This window comes from Lissotriton helveticus, chromosome 3_1, assembly GCF_964261635.1.
Source record: "Lissotriton helveticus chromosome 3_1, aLisHel1.1, whole genome shotgun sequence".
NCBI lineage: Eukaryota > Metazoa > Chordata > Amphibia > Caudata > Salamandridae > Lissotriton > Lissotriton helveticus.
The window spans coordinates 741,371,919-741,392,128 of record NC_136061.1 but is presented as its reverse complement, the minus strand read 5'-3'; the positions used below and the strand labels follow the sequence as shown (position 1 = coordinate 741,392,128).

The 20,210-nt window shown below is 42.7% G+C and overlaps 1 protein-coding gene across 6 annotated transcripts in view; it reads left to right on the top strand.

Moving 5' to 3' along the window:
• MICAL2 (microtubule associated monooxygenase, calponin and LIM domain containing 2) overlaps positions 1–20,210 on the top strand; it is a 1,053,240-nt gene that overhangs the window by 440,229 nt on the left and 592,801 nt on the right. For 5 of the 6 annotated variants that reach the window (XM_078680923.1, XM_078680928.1, XM_078680927.1 and 2 more), the window contains exons 22-24: positions 3,110–3,217; positions 3,507–3,584; positions 16,578–16,764. In XM_078680923.1, coding sequence (XP_078537049.1) covers positions 3,110–3,217; positions 3,507–3,584; positions 16,578–16,764 — 373 coding nt within the window. The remainder of the gene's footprint in view (positions 1–3,109; positions 3,218–3,506; positions 3,585–16,577; positions 16,765–20,210) is intronic. The other variant, XM_078680924.1, reaches the window with a different exon arrangement.

Here is a 20,210-nt window from a genome sequence, read left to right as displayed (position 1 = left end):
CTGACCACACCCTGGCTGCGGTTCCTCGCATCCGGAGAACCACTTCCAGAGGCAGGTCCTTCTGCCATCGTGCCGCCAAGACCTGGAACACCCTCCCCCTCGACCTGCGACAAACCAAAGACCTGCTGACCTTCAGGAGACAACTCAAGACCTGGCTCTTCGACCAGTATCAGCACAAAGACCACCCCAGTGCCTTGAAACCCTACCGGGTATGTAGTGCGCTTTACAAAATATGTGATTGATTGATTGATTAAGACTGCACCTGCAAAAGGAAACAGCATGCAGATGAAGAAAAAATACATTTTGTATTAAGTAATAAAGGCCTTGTCAAGCTAACTTTAGTTAAGCATTTTCAATGTGCACTTCGAATACATGATTATAGATGCACATATAACTTCAAAATAACTGCAAGTTGAATAATTCATTCATGGTTACATATGCAATATGGTTTCAATAAATGCAATATAACTGGAGACATAAGTGTAAATACAAATGACAACTAAATGTTTTCATGATTAAGCTAAACATTAATGTGCACACATTCATTATTCTCTAATTTTCAACAATGAATACACTTCAGGAGTACACTTGAATGCTTCACTCCACATTAATAAAGTTAGACACAGAGTATATGGCCAAGTATATGTAAAAACAAGGTTTCTGTGACGTGTAAGGGTAGAGCAAAAATGTCACGACTCCAATTGCTACTGGGCTTTCAGGATGACTCACTTCTGCTTCCACCTTAGCAATGCGTGGAACAGGAGTTTAAGGGCTGGTGGAATAGGTATTTAAAGGAGAAGGTGAAGGAGGGGAGGTAGAGCAAGGAGCAGCAAATTGCAAACTGCATAAAATGGGGGCGGGAGGAAGAGGAGCAGGAATAGGATGAAACACAATGTCAATACTGTAACTGAGAAGTAGTATCAAGTCATTAGATGAGTAGCAGAGGAGGGTGCAATAAAGTGACCATAGTTTTAAAGGGGATGTGGAAAAAGTTGCAGATTCCTACATTAATAACAAGGAAATAAAAGGCCGGAGATTTAGTTTCGGAAAAGGCTCAAATGTAAAGCCGAAACCTACATAGTCAGGTAGAAGAGATAGACATGATAATTGGAATTCATTACATGTTTGATGGGCGGGAGGAGTCTGCTTGGTATATTAGTAAACCAGAAGCACATTGTCTAATGACAACATTGACGTTTTGGCAGCCTGTCAAGTTGGTACTTCTTTGCCACCATTTGTTTTTGTTTAGTTGTTTTGTCAGTGGAGCTTTTAACTACTGGGGCATGCTCTAGGTTCTTGGATGAGAGATGCATAAATATTCCGGAATACTAAAACCAAAATAATTTGGGTTAATAAAAGAAAGAAATTAACGGTTCTGTTGACACAGAGGAAAAAACTAATAAGTAATGATTCAATTCCGGTTCTTTCTATAAGGACCATGTGTACAACCAGCTATGTCTCCTATAACAGGTCATGTCATTGTTGCACCAAGATTTAATTGGACCACCTTTAAACTCTCTACCTTAATCTTAGACTATCTCTTGTTTTAATAACCCATTTAAGTGAAATTATATTTAAAACCCCCTGTATTAAATTAATTACGTAAAATTATATTTCACTGCGTTTTTACTCTTCAAATTGTAATTTTATAGTGTTATGAGAAAATTAAAAGTAAATTAGAATTCGAGAACGCATTAAGAAGAACGTCATAATAGTGAACTACACTATGGTAGTCTGAAAAGCAAGCACTGGGTCCCAAATGTAACATAGATAGGGACCAAGAGGTGAATTAATTTCCGTAGAGTCGTCTCTTTCGATTGATGACAGAGTAAGTATTCGTATGCATGTTTTCAGTGACGTTTCCTTGCTACATTTCTTTATTGGTGATTGTGGTGGGAGAGTTAGGCAGTCACAGTGATTGACTGTCTGATGGTTAATAACCCTGCTGTCTTCTCTTGCTAGATGTGTGTCCATACGCTTGTACTGCTGTCTGATGGAATCCTGTTTGGAGTGGGAGTTGGAGGTCAGGGATCAGACCCTTTAGGTAGAGGTCATGGGAGACGATGGAATGTATGTCTTAAAGTGCAATTTCCAAACGCTGTATTTCATTAGTGTAAGAGTCATTGTGAGGGAGATGTGTGTTTGGAGGGACTCTAGGTATGGAACAATGTTTAGAGGATTAAAATTTGTAAATGATAGGTTCATAGGTGTAAATATATACGCTTGATGCTGTCATGGTGAATAAGCTGCTGGTGTCTCATGTATGGCATTGAAAACATGGGTGATTGATGCTGGTGTTAACTGAGAATCCACTGGATGAGCTGACAGAACAGGAAAGGCAATATCTGCCTCGTATATATATTTATTTATTTATTTATTTAACTTGTAACGCGCAACAGCTACCCGCAGTGGGTTTCCCGGCGCTAGGGATAGACTCAAGAAGAAAGAAGTATCAGGTAATATCGAGCAGACCAGGACAACGGGCAGATCACTCAAAAAGCAAGGTCTCAAGTCCCTTCTGGAACCGCAGCAAGTTATTCTCCTATTTTATTTAGTTATTTATTTATTTATTTAACTAGTATAGAGTTTCATTAGTGATCTGTTATCAGCATTATTAAACATGGCTAGTAGGATGTAGAGCAGACTTTGGTTTAATGCGTGCCTGCAAGTACTGGATGTGTGGATGTCTAGTACACAACCACATATATACTTTTGGTGTTCAGTACATAAGTACATATTCACTTGCATAACAAGTTAGGTTCAGAGGTCTTGGTGTCCCTCTGAGTCATAGCCCTAAAAGCCGTAACCAGAGTTTACAGGTTACACTGTCAAAACTATTCACTCAATATTCTTCGCTTCAATCATGGTGCATACGTACATCAGTGAATGCACACAATTTTGTAGCCAACTATAATTCTCTTGAGGTTTTTGTATGACTTCTTTGCACGGTGTGTATGTATACTCACTACACAAAAGAAAGTGTGCATGCTCGCTTGTCTGCTTGGTTGTCACTCATCGCTTTTCTTATCTTCTAAAGAACTTGTCTTTGTGTCTTTTATATATGAAGATTCCTTTCTATGTTCTTCATCTCTTTCCTTTCGTTGGGCAGATGACAGTAGGGAAGGTGTCAAGAGGAGTAGGTGCAATGGCTCAAGTTCTTATCAACCTTTATTTGAATGATCACAGACCCAAAGAGCACTCTTCTTCTCCTGAGCGGGTAAGGAGAAGACTCCACTAGCGAGCACACTTTAGGTTGGGAAATGCAAGTTTCCTGCAAAAGTTCATAATATAAAAGCTTGAAGCACCCGAGAAAGATGTGCACAGGCAAACAATTGTGGTACTGTAAATATTTTTGGACAAAGTTTAAATCATCCATATACATCACTCAGTATATTTCTCTTTAACATTTCTGTCACAAGTTGAGTTATATGCGTTTTCAAAGTTGACTCTGTACATTTTCAGCGATGTGATATCATTTATGATTGATCCTTTTCTGTTGAATTCAGATGCAAGCATTAGATGGAGCCGCCATTTTGTCTGATTCTTCTGTCTCTCCCTGTACCTCTCCTCTCAACAGTGGGAAGGTATTGACACACGTTTTAATGCATGAATCTGGAGGCATGGGCAAAACTATCTTCAAAATGTATTGCATTCTCAACCTCTACACCAGAGCTAATGCATGTTCAGCATTTGCTCAACACAAAAACCTCATCAACAATGGCTTGCATGGTAGTCAGCTTTGTGTGGCTGGTGTTTGAATACTTAACTTCTGCTACAGTGCGCTTATAAGGGAAATAAAAAAAAGTTAATATTTGTTCATTATTTAACAAGCAGGCGCCCATAAGCTGCAAGGTCTAGTGTGTATATATCTATATATTTATATATATATATTTTTTTTTTCACTAAAAAGTTAAGGTTACAGGGACGTTATAGTTAGGGTCAGATTTTACACACACAAAGCCCTAGAAAGTCAGCTGTTATAGATATAATTCTCTCAGGTAACTATGAATCATGCCCTAAGCAAACTAGAACTCATGATATTTTCAATGATGTAATGTAGAATGTCATGAGTAATATAATATATTGGGTACTTAGCAGTGCATGGCAAGGGGGTGGGATCTAGTTACCTTAGGGCACAAGTTATAGTAACTTTAGATAACTGTAACTATAACTGCTGAATTTCTATGGTTTTGTGTGTGTAAAATCTGAACCTAAATATAACGTCCCTGCAGCTTTTGGTTTCTTTAAATTCTATTTCCCAACTACAACGTCCCCGTAACCTTTGTTTTTTTCTGTGAATTTCTACACGTTTTTAACACTAATTCCTAACTACAATTTCTCTTTAACCTGGGTGTGAGTAGTTATGTGGTTAAGTGGGTGTGTGGATGTGTGGTGGGCATGTCAATGTGTGTATGACTGGTTGTGTGGGTCTGTGAGTGGCTGGGTGTGTCTGTGAGTGGGTGTGTTAGTAGATGTATGGGTCTGCAGGTGTGTGTGTGTGTGTGTGTGTGTGTGTGTGTGTGTGCCTCTACAGGTCTGTGAGTGATTTTCTGGGTCTATGAGTGGGTGTGTGAGTGGCTATATGAGTGTGTAAGTGGGTGTTTGAGTGGCTTTATGGGTCACTAAGTGGATGTGTTAGCGGATTTATGGGTGTCTGAGTGGTTGTGTGAATGGGTATATTTAAAACAAATTGGGTTCTGATCCATCTGCCATGGATTCACACAGGGGTTTGTGCCAAGCACCACAGTGGATCCGCAGATACTTGCGCACAAAAAAAGGTGTGCGAACAATTTCTTTCCCGTGGGGGGGGGGTCAGGAGGGAAGGTCGGGGGGAGGGATTCCCCTCACAGACCCCTCCATTGGTCCCATGGGATCAGGATACCTCTATCCTGACCCATTGTATCCCATTTCAACTATATTCCCACACCTCTGGGAACCGTTTCCCTATCAATAAATTGGCAGCTGCCAGGTTGTGGTCAGCAAATCATGGCAAAGCTGTTGTCGCGTGGATCCACAAATCCTCCATGGTGGATCCGCTTCTCTAGATGTACATACATCTTTTTTTCTTTAATAACTCCAAAACTACTTAACAGATTTACACCAAATTACAGAAAACACTCTTTCTGGACCAAAATCTAACGTTCTGCCAAATTTGGTGTAATTCCGTTCAGCGGTTCTGGCTGTAGTATTGTCTAAATTCCCTATGGGAAATTGCATGGGGAAAATGTGTTTTGGTTTGGTACCTCCCCTTTTTCTAGTTCCCTGCTTGATGAATCACCCTGAAACTTTCCAGACAGCAGCTGATGTGAGTGACAAACTAGTTTTGAAACTTTTGTGACAGTTTGTCAAACTGCGCTATTAGCAGAACTAAAAAGTCCTGACTATAACTATCCACTGGCGACTGCCAAACTATATATATATATATATATATATATATATATATATATATATATATGGCAGAGAAGTTTGATTTCAGGCTTTTCTATGCTTTATAAAGATGAAATGACTGTGTATGTTACAGGTGGTGCTGTTGCATTCATTATATTCAAAGGATGATTCCATTAGCAATTGGATAGTCTCACACAAGTTGCTGTGATAAGTATTTCTCCACTGTTTGGCTGTTTAATACATTTGTTATTTCATCACTGCACAGTCCCTTAAACGCAGATTTCTAAATTATTTATTTTCTATAATGCCTCTTCTCCGTCAAGTGGTAGTCTTAGCAAAGGTATTTGCAGTTTTCACTTTCTTATTGTCTTAATTGTTCAGGGCCTTTACGTTTTGGTGATAAGGCTTATATTTAAAGCATGCAACATGTTACCATTTAATTCATTCTCTTTTGGCTAAGGTGTTTCATAAAACAATTTTTTGAGAACTTGCTAGTAAGGATGACCATTTTAGGTCCAAAACCGCTCTATCCAGGACGAATTTTCAGGACAACCACTGACCATGTAAATGAGTTTAAATTCACTTGGACAATCTCTTTTAATAGAATTTGAACTTGGCAGCGATCTGGCTCTCATGGACTTACTTTAGGTACCATTGATCTAACCGATGATTTAGATAGAGTGGAAGAATTACCAATTAAAAAAAACTTGAACTTCAGTGTAGGAAACGTGAGCTTTGCACAGGTTCAAAAAGAGAAACTGGCAAGGTATAATGGGCTATTTATTTACAGGAGAAGGAGTCAAACCATATATATGGATGCACCTACTGGTGTGTACGGTATGCATAGCTGTATCTTCACTGTTAAGATGAGATCTTCCAAAATAAAAAGGACTAATTAGTAGTACCTCAGTAGCATGCGTAATTTGGTTGTTGCCTGATACCTCTATGGGAATGATTCACTAATCATTATAGGCATATAATTCTTCTTCTGAGGAAATCCACCAAGATATTAGATGTTGACCACTATTATGTATTAGATCAAGAATTACCCTCAGGTGAATACATCCAGTAGCCTTTGATTAAGAATCTCCCAAGAGAGTTTAGAATGGCCACTTTTGTATGACTCGTTGGATCTGTGAAGCTGTTTATTTTGATGGGTATGAGCATACTTGTGAAAGAACAGTCATGCTGCTGTGAAATACAAGCATTAGTATACCTGTATGTTGTGTTTGTTCTCTTTTTCTTCCTCTGATAGAAGTGCATACGAAATAGACCTCAAATCGTGTTATATGATGGTGAAACCAAGTTTTAGGAACTAACCCTTTAATTAGAGTGTTATGAGCTCTAGCTGCTGTGCCATAAACTGTAATGGACAGAGATCAAAGCACATTGGGAAATGAGAAAAGCTGCATTTCAGCTTCTACTGGAAGGGTCAAGGGTTGCTGCAAAATCTGAGGTCCTGTGGCAGAGATGTTCCAGATTTGTGATACTGCTATGGAGATGTTTTGATGTCCTTCTGTTAGACCAATAAATTATTAGTTTTGGTAGAAGGAAGAGTGAGGCAGTTACATAATTACTTGTTTAGGTAGCCTTTTCTTTTTTATGTCACGGTGATCTAGTCCTATGTATGGTAAAACACATTTTAAATTTTGTACATGCTTTTATAGCGAGTCAATGCTGGCCAATGAGGGTGATTGTTAGAAATGTCATTCCCTAATTGATTTATTAGTTATTAGTTTTAGAGCTTCTTTTGGAGTTCTTTAAAGGTGAAGTAAACGTTTGTGTGATAGCCTTAGGGAAAGAGCATTGTGGTAATTCACAATGCTATTGCTGATGCAAAGGATGGTAGAATTTATTTGATCCTTTTGACGTTTAGGTTGCATAAGAACTCACTTTAGGGAATACTTTTTCTAGAGAAAGCATGTTAGCCATTGTCATTACAATGTGTTGGACTTACTTGGCCAAGAAAATCTTAGTCCTATATAAAAGGGGCTATGGGGCAAGAATATCAATGCTCTTTTATGTAGGTTATTTTGATCCTACAATAATGTATCTGTTTAGGACGTATTGATGTTTAGCAGAAATTCCAGCATCCAGTAAAGTATGTTGTTTTTACAGTTAAAAACAGACTGTGCAGCATTGAAGGAAATGCTTATTTAAATATATATTTGGCAACGTTGTGACTAGAAATTCAAGGAAACTCTACAGAAACAGATTTGAGGAACACTATGGTTTATGTATCTATATTCGAATTGATAGGTAAGAGAAGGGTCCTATCAAGCTTTTCATCCCAGTATGATATTACCTAAGTTTGACAAAAGGTGGTTTATTTTCAATCTTTAGTGGTAACTGGCAAGGAAGAAAGAAAAACAATGCAGCTCATAATTTGTTATATCTGATAGAGCCATCTAGCTGCATATTCCTTACCTTTAAATTTCCCAGGCATCCGACTGAGCAATACACCTGCACACTGGTAGGTAGGTAGCGTCAGGTGGTTGTGTGGGGTGTCATCTGTGTTGGAAGTGACATCTGCATCACCTATATAGGTGCCACCTTGACGTACTGACATCAGTTCTTTTCTTTCCCCACTAGTCAAGCACTAATACATGAAGAGAGCTCACTTTTTGACAGGATTGTTTAACTTTTTTTGTCAACCCCTTTTTTGTGGTGTAGGAAGTCATGTCATCTAGGAAGACTTCAGGGTTCAAACGTGCAGCGCCTTTCACTGTGCCTTGTCGGTAACAGACCCGCACTTGGTTTGCCTTTTGTGTCTGGAGCGCGATCATGCCAGGCCATGGCTCCGAAGGCTTTCAGGAAGCGGTCCCTAAGGCTGCTTGCGCCCCGAGGACGAGTAGCACCCGTTGGAACACAGTGAAAAATCAGATAAAAATGAAAAACTGTCACAAAAGAGACAATGGTATGAACTTGGTCCATAAATGGGTGCTAATGAAATTCATAAAGGATCATTGAAGTTGGACATTTGGGAGGCCTTGTGGCTTATGTTTTAATTCATATATGTTAATGTTGTTGTTGCGCAAAAGGTTATTTTGCAATAAGCTGACAAGTGAAAGATCGTAGAAATTACATCACATAGTCGACGTGGTAAACACATCAGAGGGTGGGCGGAGCATTTTCATTGAATACTTGGGGTACTTTGGGATGTTTAGGGTCACGGGGGACGAATTCAGAAGAGCAACTGTTTACGCATAATATGACCACCGAGGTTGAAAGTTAAAGTGCATTGTGGGACCTAGAGGCAGAAACCAGGACAAGAAGGAGAGTAGAGATTGGGCTACGTAATGAGAGAGGGTTAATGTTTAACAGGTGAAAGGGAGGGGAGGAGACAACGGATTGAAAAAAGGTTAAAAGTCAAAGGGTTGAAGATCAGGGCGGTTCCGGTGGAATAGTGAAGACGGCAGGAAGATGTTTGCACTTTCTCAGAAAGGTACGGTCTTAGACGTAGAATAACTCAACGGGAAATATAATGTTGTCTTTTCATTAAACATCGTGGGTTTGACAGTAAGATGGGGCAGGACAATGTTTAATTTGTACCTGTTTAAGAAAACAACGGGAGATGGGCAGAAAGCAGGGGTATTCATTTAAAATAGCAACAAGAGATTACATGTCTTAGCGGGAAAACGTTGACATGGGGAGTTAGCAATAACTGCATATGTTATGATTAATGAATGGCACTAGGTCATGTACGGAGTCTAACTGATGTGTTTTACATTTATAGAATTTAACCCCTGACGAAGAGCCAGAGTTTAGGCTCGAAATGCATTGGGTGTACAAGTATGAAGTTTATGGATTAACTTATGCGCATTGTCATGGCGCAGGAGAAGGCCTGGATGGGCATCCCTGCACCAATAAGAATATAGTGAAGGTGTAAGCGTCCCTTTTGTGACATGAGAAAACTCGAAAAAATGAATAACATTGGATTACATTTGGAAAATAAATAACTTGACAACAAGAAGAAGTTTGTGGCATTTTTATATGCAAGTAAACTAAGGCTGTGCACCTGGATGGGGGCGGAGTGCCGCTCCCAACTTTTTTTTTTTTTTTTTCTTTTTTTGCGCCCCGAGGTGACATCACGCCCAACTTCTCTGCAGTCTTGCTCCCATTCAACAGGACGGTCCCTCTCAAGATCCTCGGGACACTCAGGTAAGAGGCATAGGAAGCACAAGAAGTCGAAGCGTGCTCCCTGTTGATCAGCCGATGAGATGAAGGAACATCAGTGTTAAAGGCTTCCCAGAACCTGTTCATTGGGTCAGCTCCGCGCCTCCACATTTAACTGGGAACAACCCCTCCTCAACTGAAGAATTTTATTAAGGCCATGCACTTCATTTTTGAGTGACTTAACCTCTCCGGTGCCGAAGTCTCACCGGATCCGCACAGGGATCCAGATCGGCGCTGGTCGTGTCACTGCGACCTTCCACGATAGCGGTCCTGACACCAATGCTCCCACCGGGGGCACCAGCCCTATTCTGATCCTTGATGATACAGAGCAGGCACCTCATCAACCGATTCGGGTGCCGACCAGGCCCATTGGTTCTATATTGTTCTCTGAACCTTATTCGGACAGGCCAGGCTTGGGAGAAGAATGCCAGCTGTCATTGGAATCTTTCGAATACCAGCAGTACAAACAAGATCTGGACTGATTTGAGGAATTGTGTAAAGTCAGTGGTCTAGATACCTGTAGACACTGGTGCTTTTTATCCTCCTATCATGGCTACGGAGGAGGGTGCGTCTTATGTAATGGTGGTGTTTAGGACAACTGTGGTTCTTGACCTTCAGCTACCTACAGTAGCAGTCAAGACTAACATCTTGACAAAGGTTCACCAGCTGGGAGCTTCCTCTTCAGGACCCTTTCTGGAGGAGCGACACCACCGTATGGACCCCAAAAGAGCATTGTCATTCTACCTTGACTGCACAAAAAAGTTCCAAGTGGATGACCAACTCTTTGTGTGCAGAAGAGGACCATACCATGATGGGTCGTCCTCTGCATCAAGATTTGTTATGCTCTGGCAAAGGAGTAGCCTCCTGAAGGCTTAAGAGGTCACTCCACCAGAGCTAAGGCTGCTACCACTGTGTTAGCACATGGGGTATCAGTCCTGACATCGGTCATGGCTACGGAGCAGGTTGCATCTTATACAATGGTGGTGTGCAGGGCAACGGAGGTCCTTGACTTTCAGCTACTCACAGTGGTGGTCAAGACTAACAACTTGACAAAGGTGCTACAGCCGTGAGCTTCCTCTTTGGAACCCTTGCGCACATTCAACAAAGTCCTTCTGGGTACCTGATCCAAGCACAGTACATGGGCTTCTTTGAACAGGATGATTGTCCACTGCTTCTGCCCTGCTCTGGGTGACCCAAACTTCCTCATTACCCACCCTAGATCTTGCTGGTCCAAGCCTCCACTACATATGGCGCATTCCCTGCTGCAACCCGGACAGGGAATCCAAGAGGCTGGATAGCTGGGGCAAGAAAATGTTTTCTTCCGCCAGCCTTGCATTGCAGTTGGTGAACACTGCATGCTTATCGGGCTGTTCTTGCCACTCTCTGTGGGAAATAGTTGCGCAAGTGCTGCTACAGGTCCCGGAGGATGCCCAAGCTATCCTCTCCCTAGCAGTAGCAAATGGTAGAGATGAAGCTAAGTTCTCCATTCAATGTGGTTTAGACACGACGACTCGCTGTTAGAGTGATTTCCATGATGGTAGCAGTTAGACACCATGCCTGGCTGAGAACATCTAGCTTTTCAGGGGATGTCCAGGCCTTGCTTATGGACATGCTCTTTGATGGCACCCATATCTTTGGAAACAAGGCAGACGTGGCACTGGAATGCTTTAAGGAATCCCGGGCTAAGTCTAAGTCATTGGGACTCTCAGCTGCTCCCCATTCCCAGTCTGTCTTTCACTCCTTTCATGGCTAACTGCGCCAACCCTATCCCAGCCAATGAGCCACACGAGTTGCACAACCCCTGCGCGGTTCGTTCCAGGTGAGTGGGGGTTGGTCAAACCCCCACCCACCCGGCAGCTTCCTTCTCCAAGCCCTCCTAGTCTTGCCCTTCCAGATCATGAGTATACAGTTGGTGGCAGGATAAGCCATCACATCCACCACTGGCACAATATCACATCAGACAGGTGGGTCCTCCAGATCATCCGAAGTGGCTACTACCTCCCCTTCAAGACCACACCTCCTCCATACCGCCTTCCTCCGTCTTACTGATGGAGTATAATTTAATTTTGCTCCGGGAGGAAGTTATGACTCTCTTGGCCAGGGGAGCCATAGAGAGGGTTTCGGCCCCAGAAGTGGGCTGTGGTTGCTGTTCCCGCTAGTTTCTGGTCCCGAAAAAGGACAAGGACCTTAGTCTTATTCAGGAACTTCAAGCCTCCAACTATGTCCTAAAAAAAGAGAAATTTAAGATGCTCACATTGGCTCAGGTCCTATCTGCCCTGGACCTAGTTCAAGTTCAAGAATTTATATAGCGCACTACTCACCCAGAGGGTCTCAAGGCGCTTGAGTACCTAGTGTACTGAATGGTAGCATTGGACTTCCAGGACGCCTATTTTCATATCCCATTCCTGCCAGCCCTGCGATGCTACTTGCGGTTTATGGTAGGCCATGAGCACTCTATTCACTGCTTCCCTTTGGTTTTTACCAGCACCCCTTGGGTGTTCACCAAGGTGATGACGTTGGTCACATCTCATCAGTGCAGATCAGGGGTGCCAGTCTTCCCCTATCTCGATGACTGGCTGCTGAAGGCAGGCTCTTTCCAGGCTGTCGTCATGCACCTCCAGACTACAGCTCACCTTCTGCATTCTCTGGGTTTCACTATCAATGTGCTGAAGTTACACCTTACTCCCTCTCAAATGCTCCCTTTCATCTGAGCTGTTCTGGAGACAATGCAGTTTGTGGCCTATCCTCCCGAGTGGCTAGTCCAGGATATTGAGGCTATAATAACCGATGTTTCAACTTCTATCCTAGATTTCGGTAAGAATGACTCTGAGGCTGTCGGGCCTCATGGCTTCCTGCATCCGGCTAGTATCACATGCCAGATGCCATATGCTGGCTCTGCATTGGGACGTGAAGTTCAAATGGGCACTGCATCAGGGGAATCCCGCCAACATGGTGCAGTTCTCGGAGGGAACTGTACCAGACCTGCAGGGTTGGATAACGAACCACAATTGGGTCAGAGTCAGACCCCTCTCCCTTCTCCAACCAGATCTTACAGTAGTGACAGATGCATCTCTCCTGGGATGGGGTGGCTGCTTGGGACAGGTAGAGATCAGAGGACTCAGGTCTCTGGTGGAATCTGGACCCCACAGCAAGATGTTAGAGCTCCGAGCGATCTGACTGGCATTGTAAGCATTCCTACCCTCCATCAAGGAAGGCTAGTTCAAGCTTTCACGACAACACTACTGACATGTGGTACTGCAACAAATGGAGTGGAGTCTCTGGACGTGGCTGGAACAACAGGGCATTTCTCTGATGGTTCAACAGCTGGCAGGTTCCCTGAATGCCAGGGCGTTCGAACTCCGGCATCAATGCCTAGCAGATCATGAGTGGCATATCCATCCGGAGGTGGCGCAAGTTCTCTTTTAACAGTGGGGAGACCCTTGGCTAGATCTCTTCACCTCTGCTGAGAACGGGCAATGTTAGCAGTTTTGGGCGCTGGAGTTTCTAAGGTGGCTCTCGCTTGGAGGCGTTTTTCATCTTTAGGACAGCTCAGGTCTCCTGTATTCCTTTCCGCACATACCACTCCTTCCCAGAGTTCTCAAGGAGCTCAGGAATAACTTGTGGCTCCAGATTGGGAACAGAGAGTCTGGTATCCTGAGCTTCTGCAAATGAGCATCAATCCTCTGATCAGGCTGCCCCTTTGAGAGGATCTTCTGTTGCAGCAGCAGGGGAGGATCCTCCACCCGAACCTGTCAACTCTACGCCTACTTGCTTGGCAGCAGTTGATAGCTTATGACCTTCCTCCCGAAGTTTGTAATGTTATTCTGCCAGCCAGGCGTCCCTCCACCAAGATGGTATACGCCTGCTGGCGGAACAAATTTGTATCCTATTGTACAGAAAATTCTATTGACCCTCTATCTGCTTCCCTTTCTGATGTGTTGCTTTTTATTTTGACCCTTGACAAACAGTGCTCTGCTCTGGGCACCCTGAGGCTGCCAGACCAACCCTCCTTATTTTAATAAACCATTGTACATAGAATCCTTAAAGGCTTTGTACATATGTTCCCACCTGCCCCTTTCATATGGCTCAGTGAAACCTCACTGTGGTTCTCACCTTCCTCATGTGTGTGTTTTTGAGCCCTTGCATTATTGCATTATTGTCCCCTCTGGCTGCTCACCATCAAAACAGCTTTGTAGTGGCAATTACCTCTACCTCAGAGTGAACTGCAGTTTTTATCATCCAAGCCTCCCTTCATGACAATATTCCCTGATAAGTTAGTGCTTCACACTAGGGCCTCTTTCCTCCCTAAAGTGGTTACATTTTTCTATGTGGGACATTCTGTCACCTTGCCCACTTTTTATGCCCCCCGCATCCCTCTAAAGATCAGGAGCGACTCCATCGTATGGACCAAAAAAGAGCATTGTCATTCTACCTTGACCGCATTAAAGACTTCTGGGTGAATGACTAACTCTTCGTGGCCTATGTTGGCGCGAAGAAGGGTTGTGCGATGCAGAAGAGGACCATCTCACAATGGATCATCCTCTGCATCAATATTTGTTATGCTCTGGTACAGAGGTAACCTCCTGAAGTCTTAAGGGCTCATTCAACCTAAGCTAAAGCTGCTACCACTGTATTAGCACATGGGGTCCGTCCTGGACCACTGTCAGGCAGCACCGTGGGCATCCCCACACTTGTTTACCAAACATTATTGCCTAGACGGTAAAGTCCGCACGTACGGCCATTTCTGCCAGTTTTTACGTCAGGATTTCCTAGTCTGAACTTTTCTGTAGTCCCTACTCCAGGGATGATATCGCTTGGGTATTTATTTAAAGGTAAGGAGTCTGCGGCTAGATGTCTCTCTCAGGTGAACAAGTTGAACATGTTACTTACCTTAGGTAACGCCTTATCTGGTAGTGGCACGATATAGCCATAATTCCATACTAACCAACACATCCTCCCCATACTGCGGACAGATTTCTAGGGTCAGGACTGATCCCTTTCAGGTCCCAAGTTTTCAAACATACCAGTGTCAGTACCCTTCATGGTTCTCCAATTCGGGCGTGGAAAGTCATGAAAAGGTAACTGACATCAGCATGCCAAGGTGGCGCCTATGTAGGTGACGCAGACATCACTTCTAGTGCGACCAATGCCACCTAATAGTGTGCAGGTGTGTTGCCCGAAGCAAAATCTTCTAGATCCAGTCTGACGCCTGGGAAATTCAAAGGTAAGGAATCTGCGGCAAGATCATCTCTCATAAGGCATTACCAAAGGGAAGTTCTTTAGGTATGTTGAAGACAAATTTAAGGATTATGGCATGCTACACCATTTTAAAAGCTGCGGACCGATCTACTAGGATGATGAATGTAAGATGTCTCCTCACAGCATTTCATTTGGAATCACCTTAGACATTGAAAAATGCAAATTCATTGTTATGGTAGGAGTGGAACCTGTTTTGCCTGTATTGCATTGCATCAGATTTTCAAGAGCCCCGGTCGAATTTATGTGTGGGTCACAACAGCTCTTTGAGGTTCTAAGGAAGGATATGGCTGTAGTGATCAAGTGTGAAATGAGTGAAGATGTATTTTTGGAAAGGAATGGTAGTGGAAACATTGAGCCAGTGAGTGGCCTTTGGATGAGAGAAGCCTTGAATGGGTGTGAGATTGATTGAACATTAGGTTAAAAGGGAAATGCCCAGTTTTAGTGTTCAGTATCAGTAAGGAACTGTGGGGAATGAATAAAAAAAATAGATTTCTGCGCTATGTGATTTACTTTAGTAAGCAGAGGTTGCTGCGGCGATTTTTATGTGTGCCATGTTTTTTTTCTGGATTCTGATAATTTTACCAAGAGGTAACATGCAAGATTATTACAGTAGAAATTAGCAATTTGTGGCACTAGATTGTGAAAACAGACCATAAAAAACGGAATTTTGAAAGCGTTTCTTTTGCTGTTTGAGAATATTTTTGATTTCAGAAAGTTTGTTGCGGAATTATACTTTTTACAAAGAGCTGAATCTATATGAATTTATAATCTACCGCTGCCACATAATCATCGTGATGATGTGTGAGAGAATTGTGCCACAAAATGTCTGTCCGAGGAAGAGATATTTGGATGAGTTAGACAATTTTGTTGGTGACTTGTCATGTTTTATGCAAATGATAATTGTATAACGATGGAATTGGTTAGATTATGAATGAACCTTCATCATGGTAAGCAGGGGATTGAGTTGCTGTTAGAACAGATCATCAGAGAAGATCGAGTACACTAAAAGTATTTTGAAACACATGATCTAGTGTTTTCACGTGATTGAGATGCTTCATTCACTAGGTGAAGTATCCGAGCTCTAGTTCTTTCATAACATTGTTGGCTTGACAGTATTTGGAGTGCAGTTTTTAATCACCCACTACAAGAACATTTCATTTACGGATGAATGGGACAGGGAAACCGTGCTGGGAAGGTGAGAGTAGATGGTTCCTCAAGTGTTCTAGCGCATATGCGCTTTAGAAAGGTTTGACACTGGAAAGACTCCTTTTAGCAAGTAGATGTGAAGTTTATATAGCAGACTTTCCCAAGGTGACCCATCAATTTCCATTATATTTCTCTTTGAACATCTTTAATTGCCAGCTTGACCTTGTTAACACATGGATCGATTAAACCTCTGCATGTCTAACCTTTACACACATAAATGTCACATCAATGTGTTTAATACAAATTGCAGCTGTAATTGCCATGTTCATAGCAGTTCAGCAGGAGGCCCTTTCAAAAAGAAATCAAACAAATCATGCTGGCTCAGAAATGGATTAGAAACGTTGATGAAAGTTCATGTGCTTCTTTTTATCTGGGCAGACTACCCCTTATCTGTTAGTTAATGCATAAATGCAGCTGTACAAGTATACTCGGGACTGTAGAGCTGAATGTGATATTATGCAAACACTATTCACGGGTGCTAACAGTGGACAACAGATGTCTCAATTTCCATCATAATTGTATCTTACCATGTTTTAAACTTGTTTTAGGGATCCCTTCGAAAAGAATTCCCAGCTAACATTGGAGGGAGTGATATATGTTACTTCTGCAAAAAGCGTGTGTATGTGATGGAGCGACAGAGCGCAGAGGGACACTTCTTTCACAGGGAGTGCTTCAGATGCAACTTCTGCTCAACAACCCTTCGCCTCGGAGTATACGCTTTTGATGTAGATGAAGGTAATGTGAACAATTGTCCAGTTTATGGTATCTAATGGGAGTTCCTAAAGGGGGTTTAGGAATGGTCGTATTGTCTACCATTCTCAGGAAGTGTGTTTATTGATAGGAATTCACTTTTCTGGTCTTATTGTTTGTACATAAACTAAATAGATAACATTTTTAGTACATTATGCAAGAATCCGATTCAGGGAAACCCTGGTATTCCAATAAATGTTAACTCAATCAAGTGTGCACTTTTGCCATCTTTTTATAATCCTTATGAAAGCGCAACTATCAGTACAGGCACACTTTTGTATACAGTTTTATTCATAGTTCAAACAAGTATGTATTACACTACGATAAAAGTTACAGATTACACATTGGTATAAAATATATGTAATCAATTGTACTGAAAAGGGTGCTAGCAAAATAAAAAAAAATGAGGTTGTGAGGGAGAAAAGAAAAAGCGGCTAAAGACGTTTTGGTAACATAACAGTGGCAAAAGAATGGAAGAGTCTGTGTATCGGTTGTTGTTTTTATGCCACGCTGCAAACTTTTCAAAGTACAGTCATATTAACTTAGAAAATTATGTGTGATAAATAAAATAGCACAAGACCACCCTCCTTATCTTTCAGATCTCATTACGTCCCTTCAAGTGATCCTTTGTTATCTGTGGCTTTTTGTCAGTTCTGCTGATAAAGCTATGTCCTCTAAAAAACACATAATATACAAACCGCCGAGCTGTATGAAGGGAAGATTCGGAGCATACCAAAAATGCAAGACTAACCTAAGGTCTTTTAAGCATAAAATATGTATCAAATGTTGTTAAGGATGATGGGGAAATACTGGCACACTCCCAGGAGAAAATGAATGAAACTCACCAGACATAGCAGGTTTGCTCAGAAACAGAGTGAAATGTATTTATTGGTACCAAATGCAGGCATCATTGCTAATTAGCAAGGAAGACGTCAGGTCTCCAGCCTTAGGTGCTATCAGACTGCTTCTTCCTAGAGTGACAAGTTTCTAGGTGCTATATACAGTTTAAATGCCATGTCAGCGGAACTAGAATAAGGCACCAAGCCAAATATGGCTAACATGGATGTGCAATGTCTGCACCATGCAAATTATAAACAGCCAGATATGGGCATACCAGAAAGGCTGGCTCGGCACTGTGTAAGCAACTTGCACAACCAGATTAAGAAATATCATGTAGTCAGGACAAGCAAGGTGACCTCTAAGTGGGTACAGAATAGCTTGTTGAAGCTTGTCTAGTCAAGGTCAGATAGGAAGCCCTTTTGAGCAACAGACCTCATGTTAATGTGATCTATCTAAACATGATATCTTTTGAAGTGCATACACTTGAATTTGTATGGATGTTTATATTTATTTTGCCACAAAGGATCCCTCCTCAGACCCACGCTCTGAAACATCTACATGGCCAACCTCGCAACCATCGTCCGGAAACACGGACTCAGCATAGTATTCTATGCCGACAACACCAAGCTCATCCTCTTCCTCACCAATGATCCTGACAACACGAGGCACAACTTCTAGGAAGGAATGAAGGACTTCGCAACCTGGATGAGCAGCAGCTGCCTGAAGCTCAACTCCTAGAAAACGGAATTCCTTATCCTCCGATCCACCCCCTCTGGCAGGATTGACACTTGGTGACCCCTGCCCTTGGCAGCCCTCCCACACCCACGAACCATGCCTGTAACCTTGGCATTATACTAGACTCCTCCCTCACCAATAACCGACAGATCAATGCAGTATCCTCCACATGCTTCAACACCCTCTGCATACTCAGCAAGACCTTCAAATGGCACCACCCCCAAATCCAGGAAGACCGTCACTGATGCACTCATCACCAGCAGGATGGACTACGGGAACGCCCTCTACACCGGAATCAACAAATCTCTGCTCCACAAACTCTAGACCAGTAGCGGTCGGCAGTAGGAGTTACTGCAGGGCGGTGACGTGGGCAGGGGGGAAACAAATTTCGTTGCGCGCACTGCATCACATTTGGTGATGCAGTGCGCGCAACGAAATTCATTTTATTTATTTAAATGTTTACTTACCTGTAAAACTCCGTAATCCATACATTACTACCCCCCACCCTGCCACTCCCCCCTGCCCACGTCACCGCCCTGCAGTAACTCCTACTGCCGACCGCTACTGCTCTAGACCTTCCGAGAACGCCACAGTCCGACTCGGCCTCAGCTTCCCACGACAAGACCACATCACCCAGGGCCTACGACACCTCCACTGGCTCCCAGTCGAAAAAAGAGTGACCTTCAAGCTGCTCACTAATGTCTTCCAAGCCCGCCACAATACCGGATCGCAAAACCTCAACGAAAGAGTTTCCTTCTAGGCCCCCAAGAGAAACCTCCGATCCGCTGACCTGGCCTTGGTCAAAATCCCCTGCCTCCACAGAACCAGAACGGGAGGCAGATCCTTCTCCTACATTGCGGCCAAGATCTGGAACGAACGCCCTATCAGCATCAGTTGAAGCCCTACTCTTCAAGCATTTAGAAAGTGGCTCAAGACCTGGCTTTTCGGATGACCAGATTCAGGAAGAGCACCAAGACCTGGCTTTTAAGATGACCGTGCCTTGAGACCCTCCTGGGTGAGTAGCGTGATCTACAAATCCCTGATTGATTGATTAAAGGGCACTCGAAGGAGCCTGGGAAGTAATGACAACCACCTGCCAACAACCCCACTTTTAACAAACTAATGAAGAAGTTGACAGTTACATTTGTGGCATTAAACATCAAATAATAATCAGATGTTATGCACAGAACTTTAAATAAAAAAAACTGTCAATAAGATCCCCAAATAAAGAAAAGTGCAGAATGAAATGAAAGATAATATAATAGGGGGTCCATTTGAATATCTACAAAGAGATGTATCAAAATGATGGACAGCATATTTGAAATTACCTGCAATAGTTAATACTCAAATTATTCCCCTGGTGAGTGAACTTCTGCTGCAAGCGAGTCTCATTACCTGAGTTTCTTTAAGCTCTGCTGAAATTGATTGGGAGTGCTGACTGCCTGTACTGCCTTTTAAGGTAAGTTTCACTGTTGCTCAGGTCAGGCAAGAGTCGCTGGGCTGGTTGTCCATGAAAAACATGTGCACAGATGAGTGCGGGGTGAACATGTGAGACTACCGGCTAACTCAGCTTGGCCACTAGGTAGCCTTTTGCAGAGAGGACCCTTCAACGTGTGGTATGGACCTGTAGAGGCATTATATTAGGAGTTGGCATTCATGATGTGTGTATGTACATCGGTAGTGATCACTGACAAAGGGTGAATGCTTCACTTTATTGTACATTATGGGTGAAATCTGCAACAAATTGCAATCTTGACATTCTTAGGCCTAGAGAAAGCCTTGATGCACCAATATCATGCTAACTTAGGATCCTGAATAGAGATCAGACATTGATTTCCACATATCTGCATTCCTAT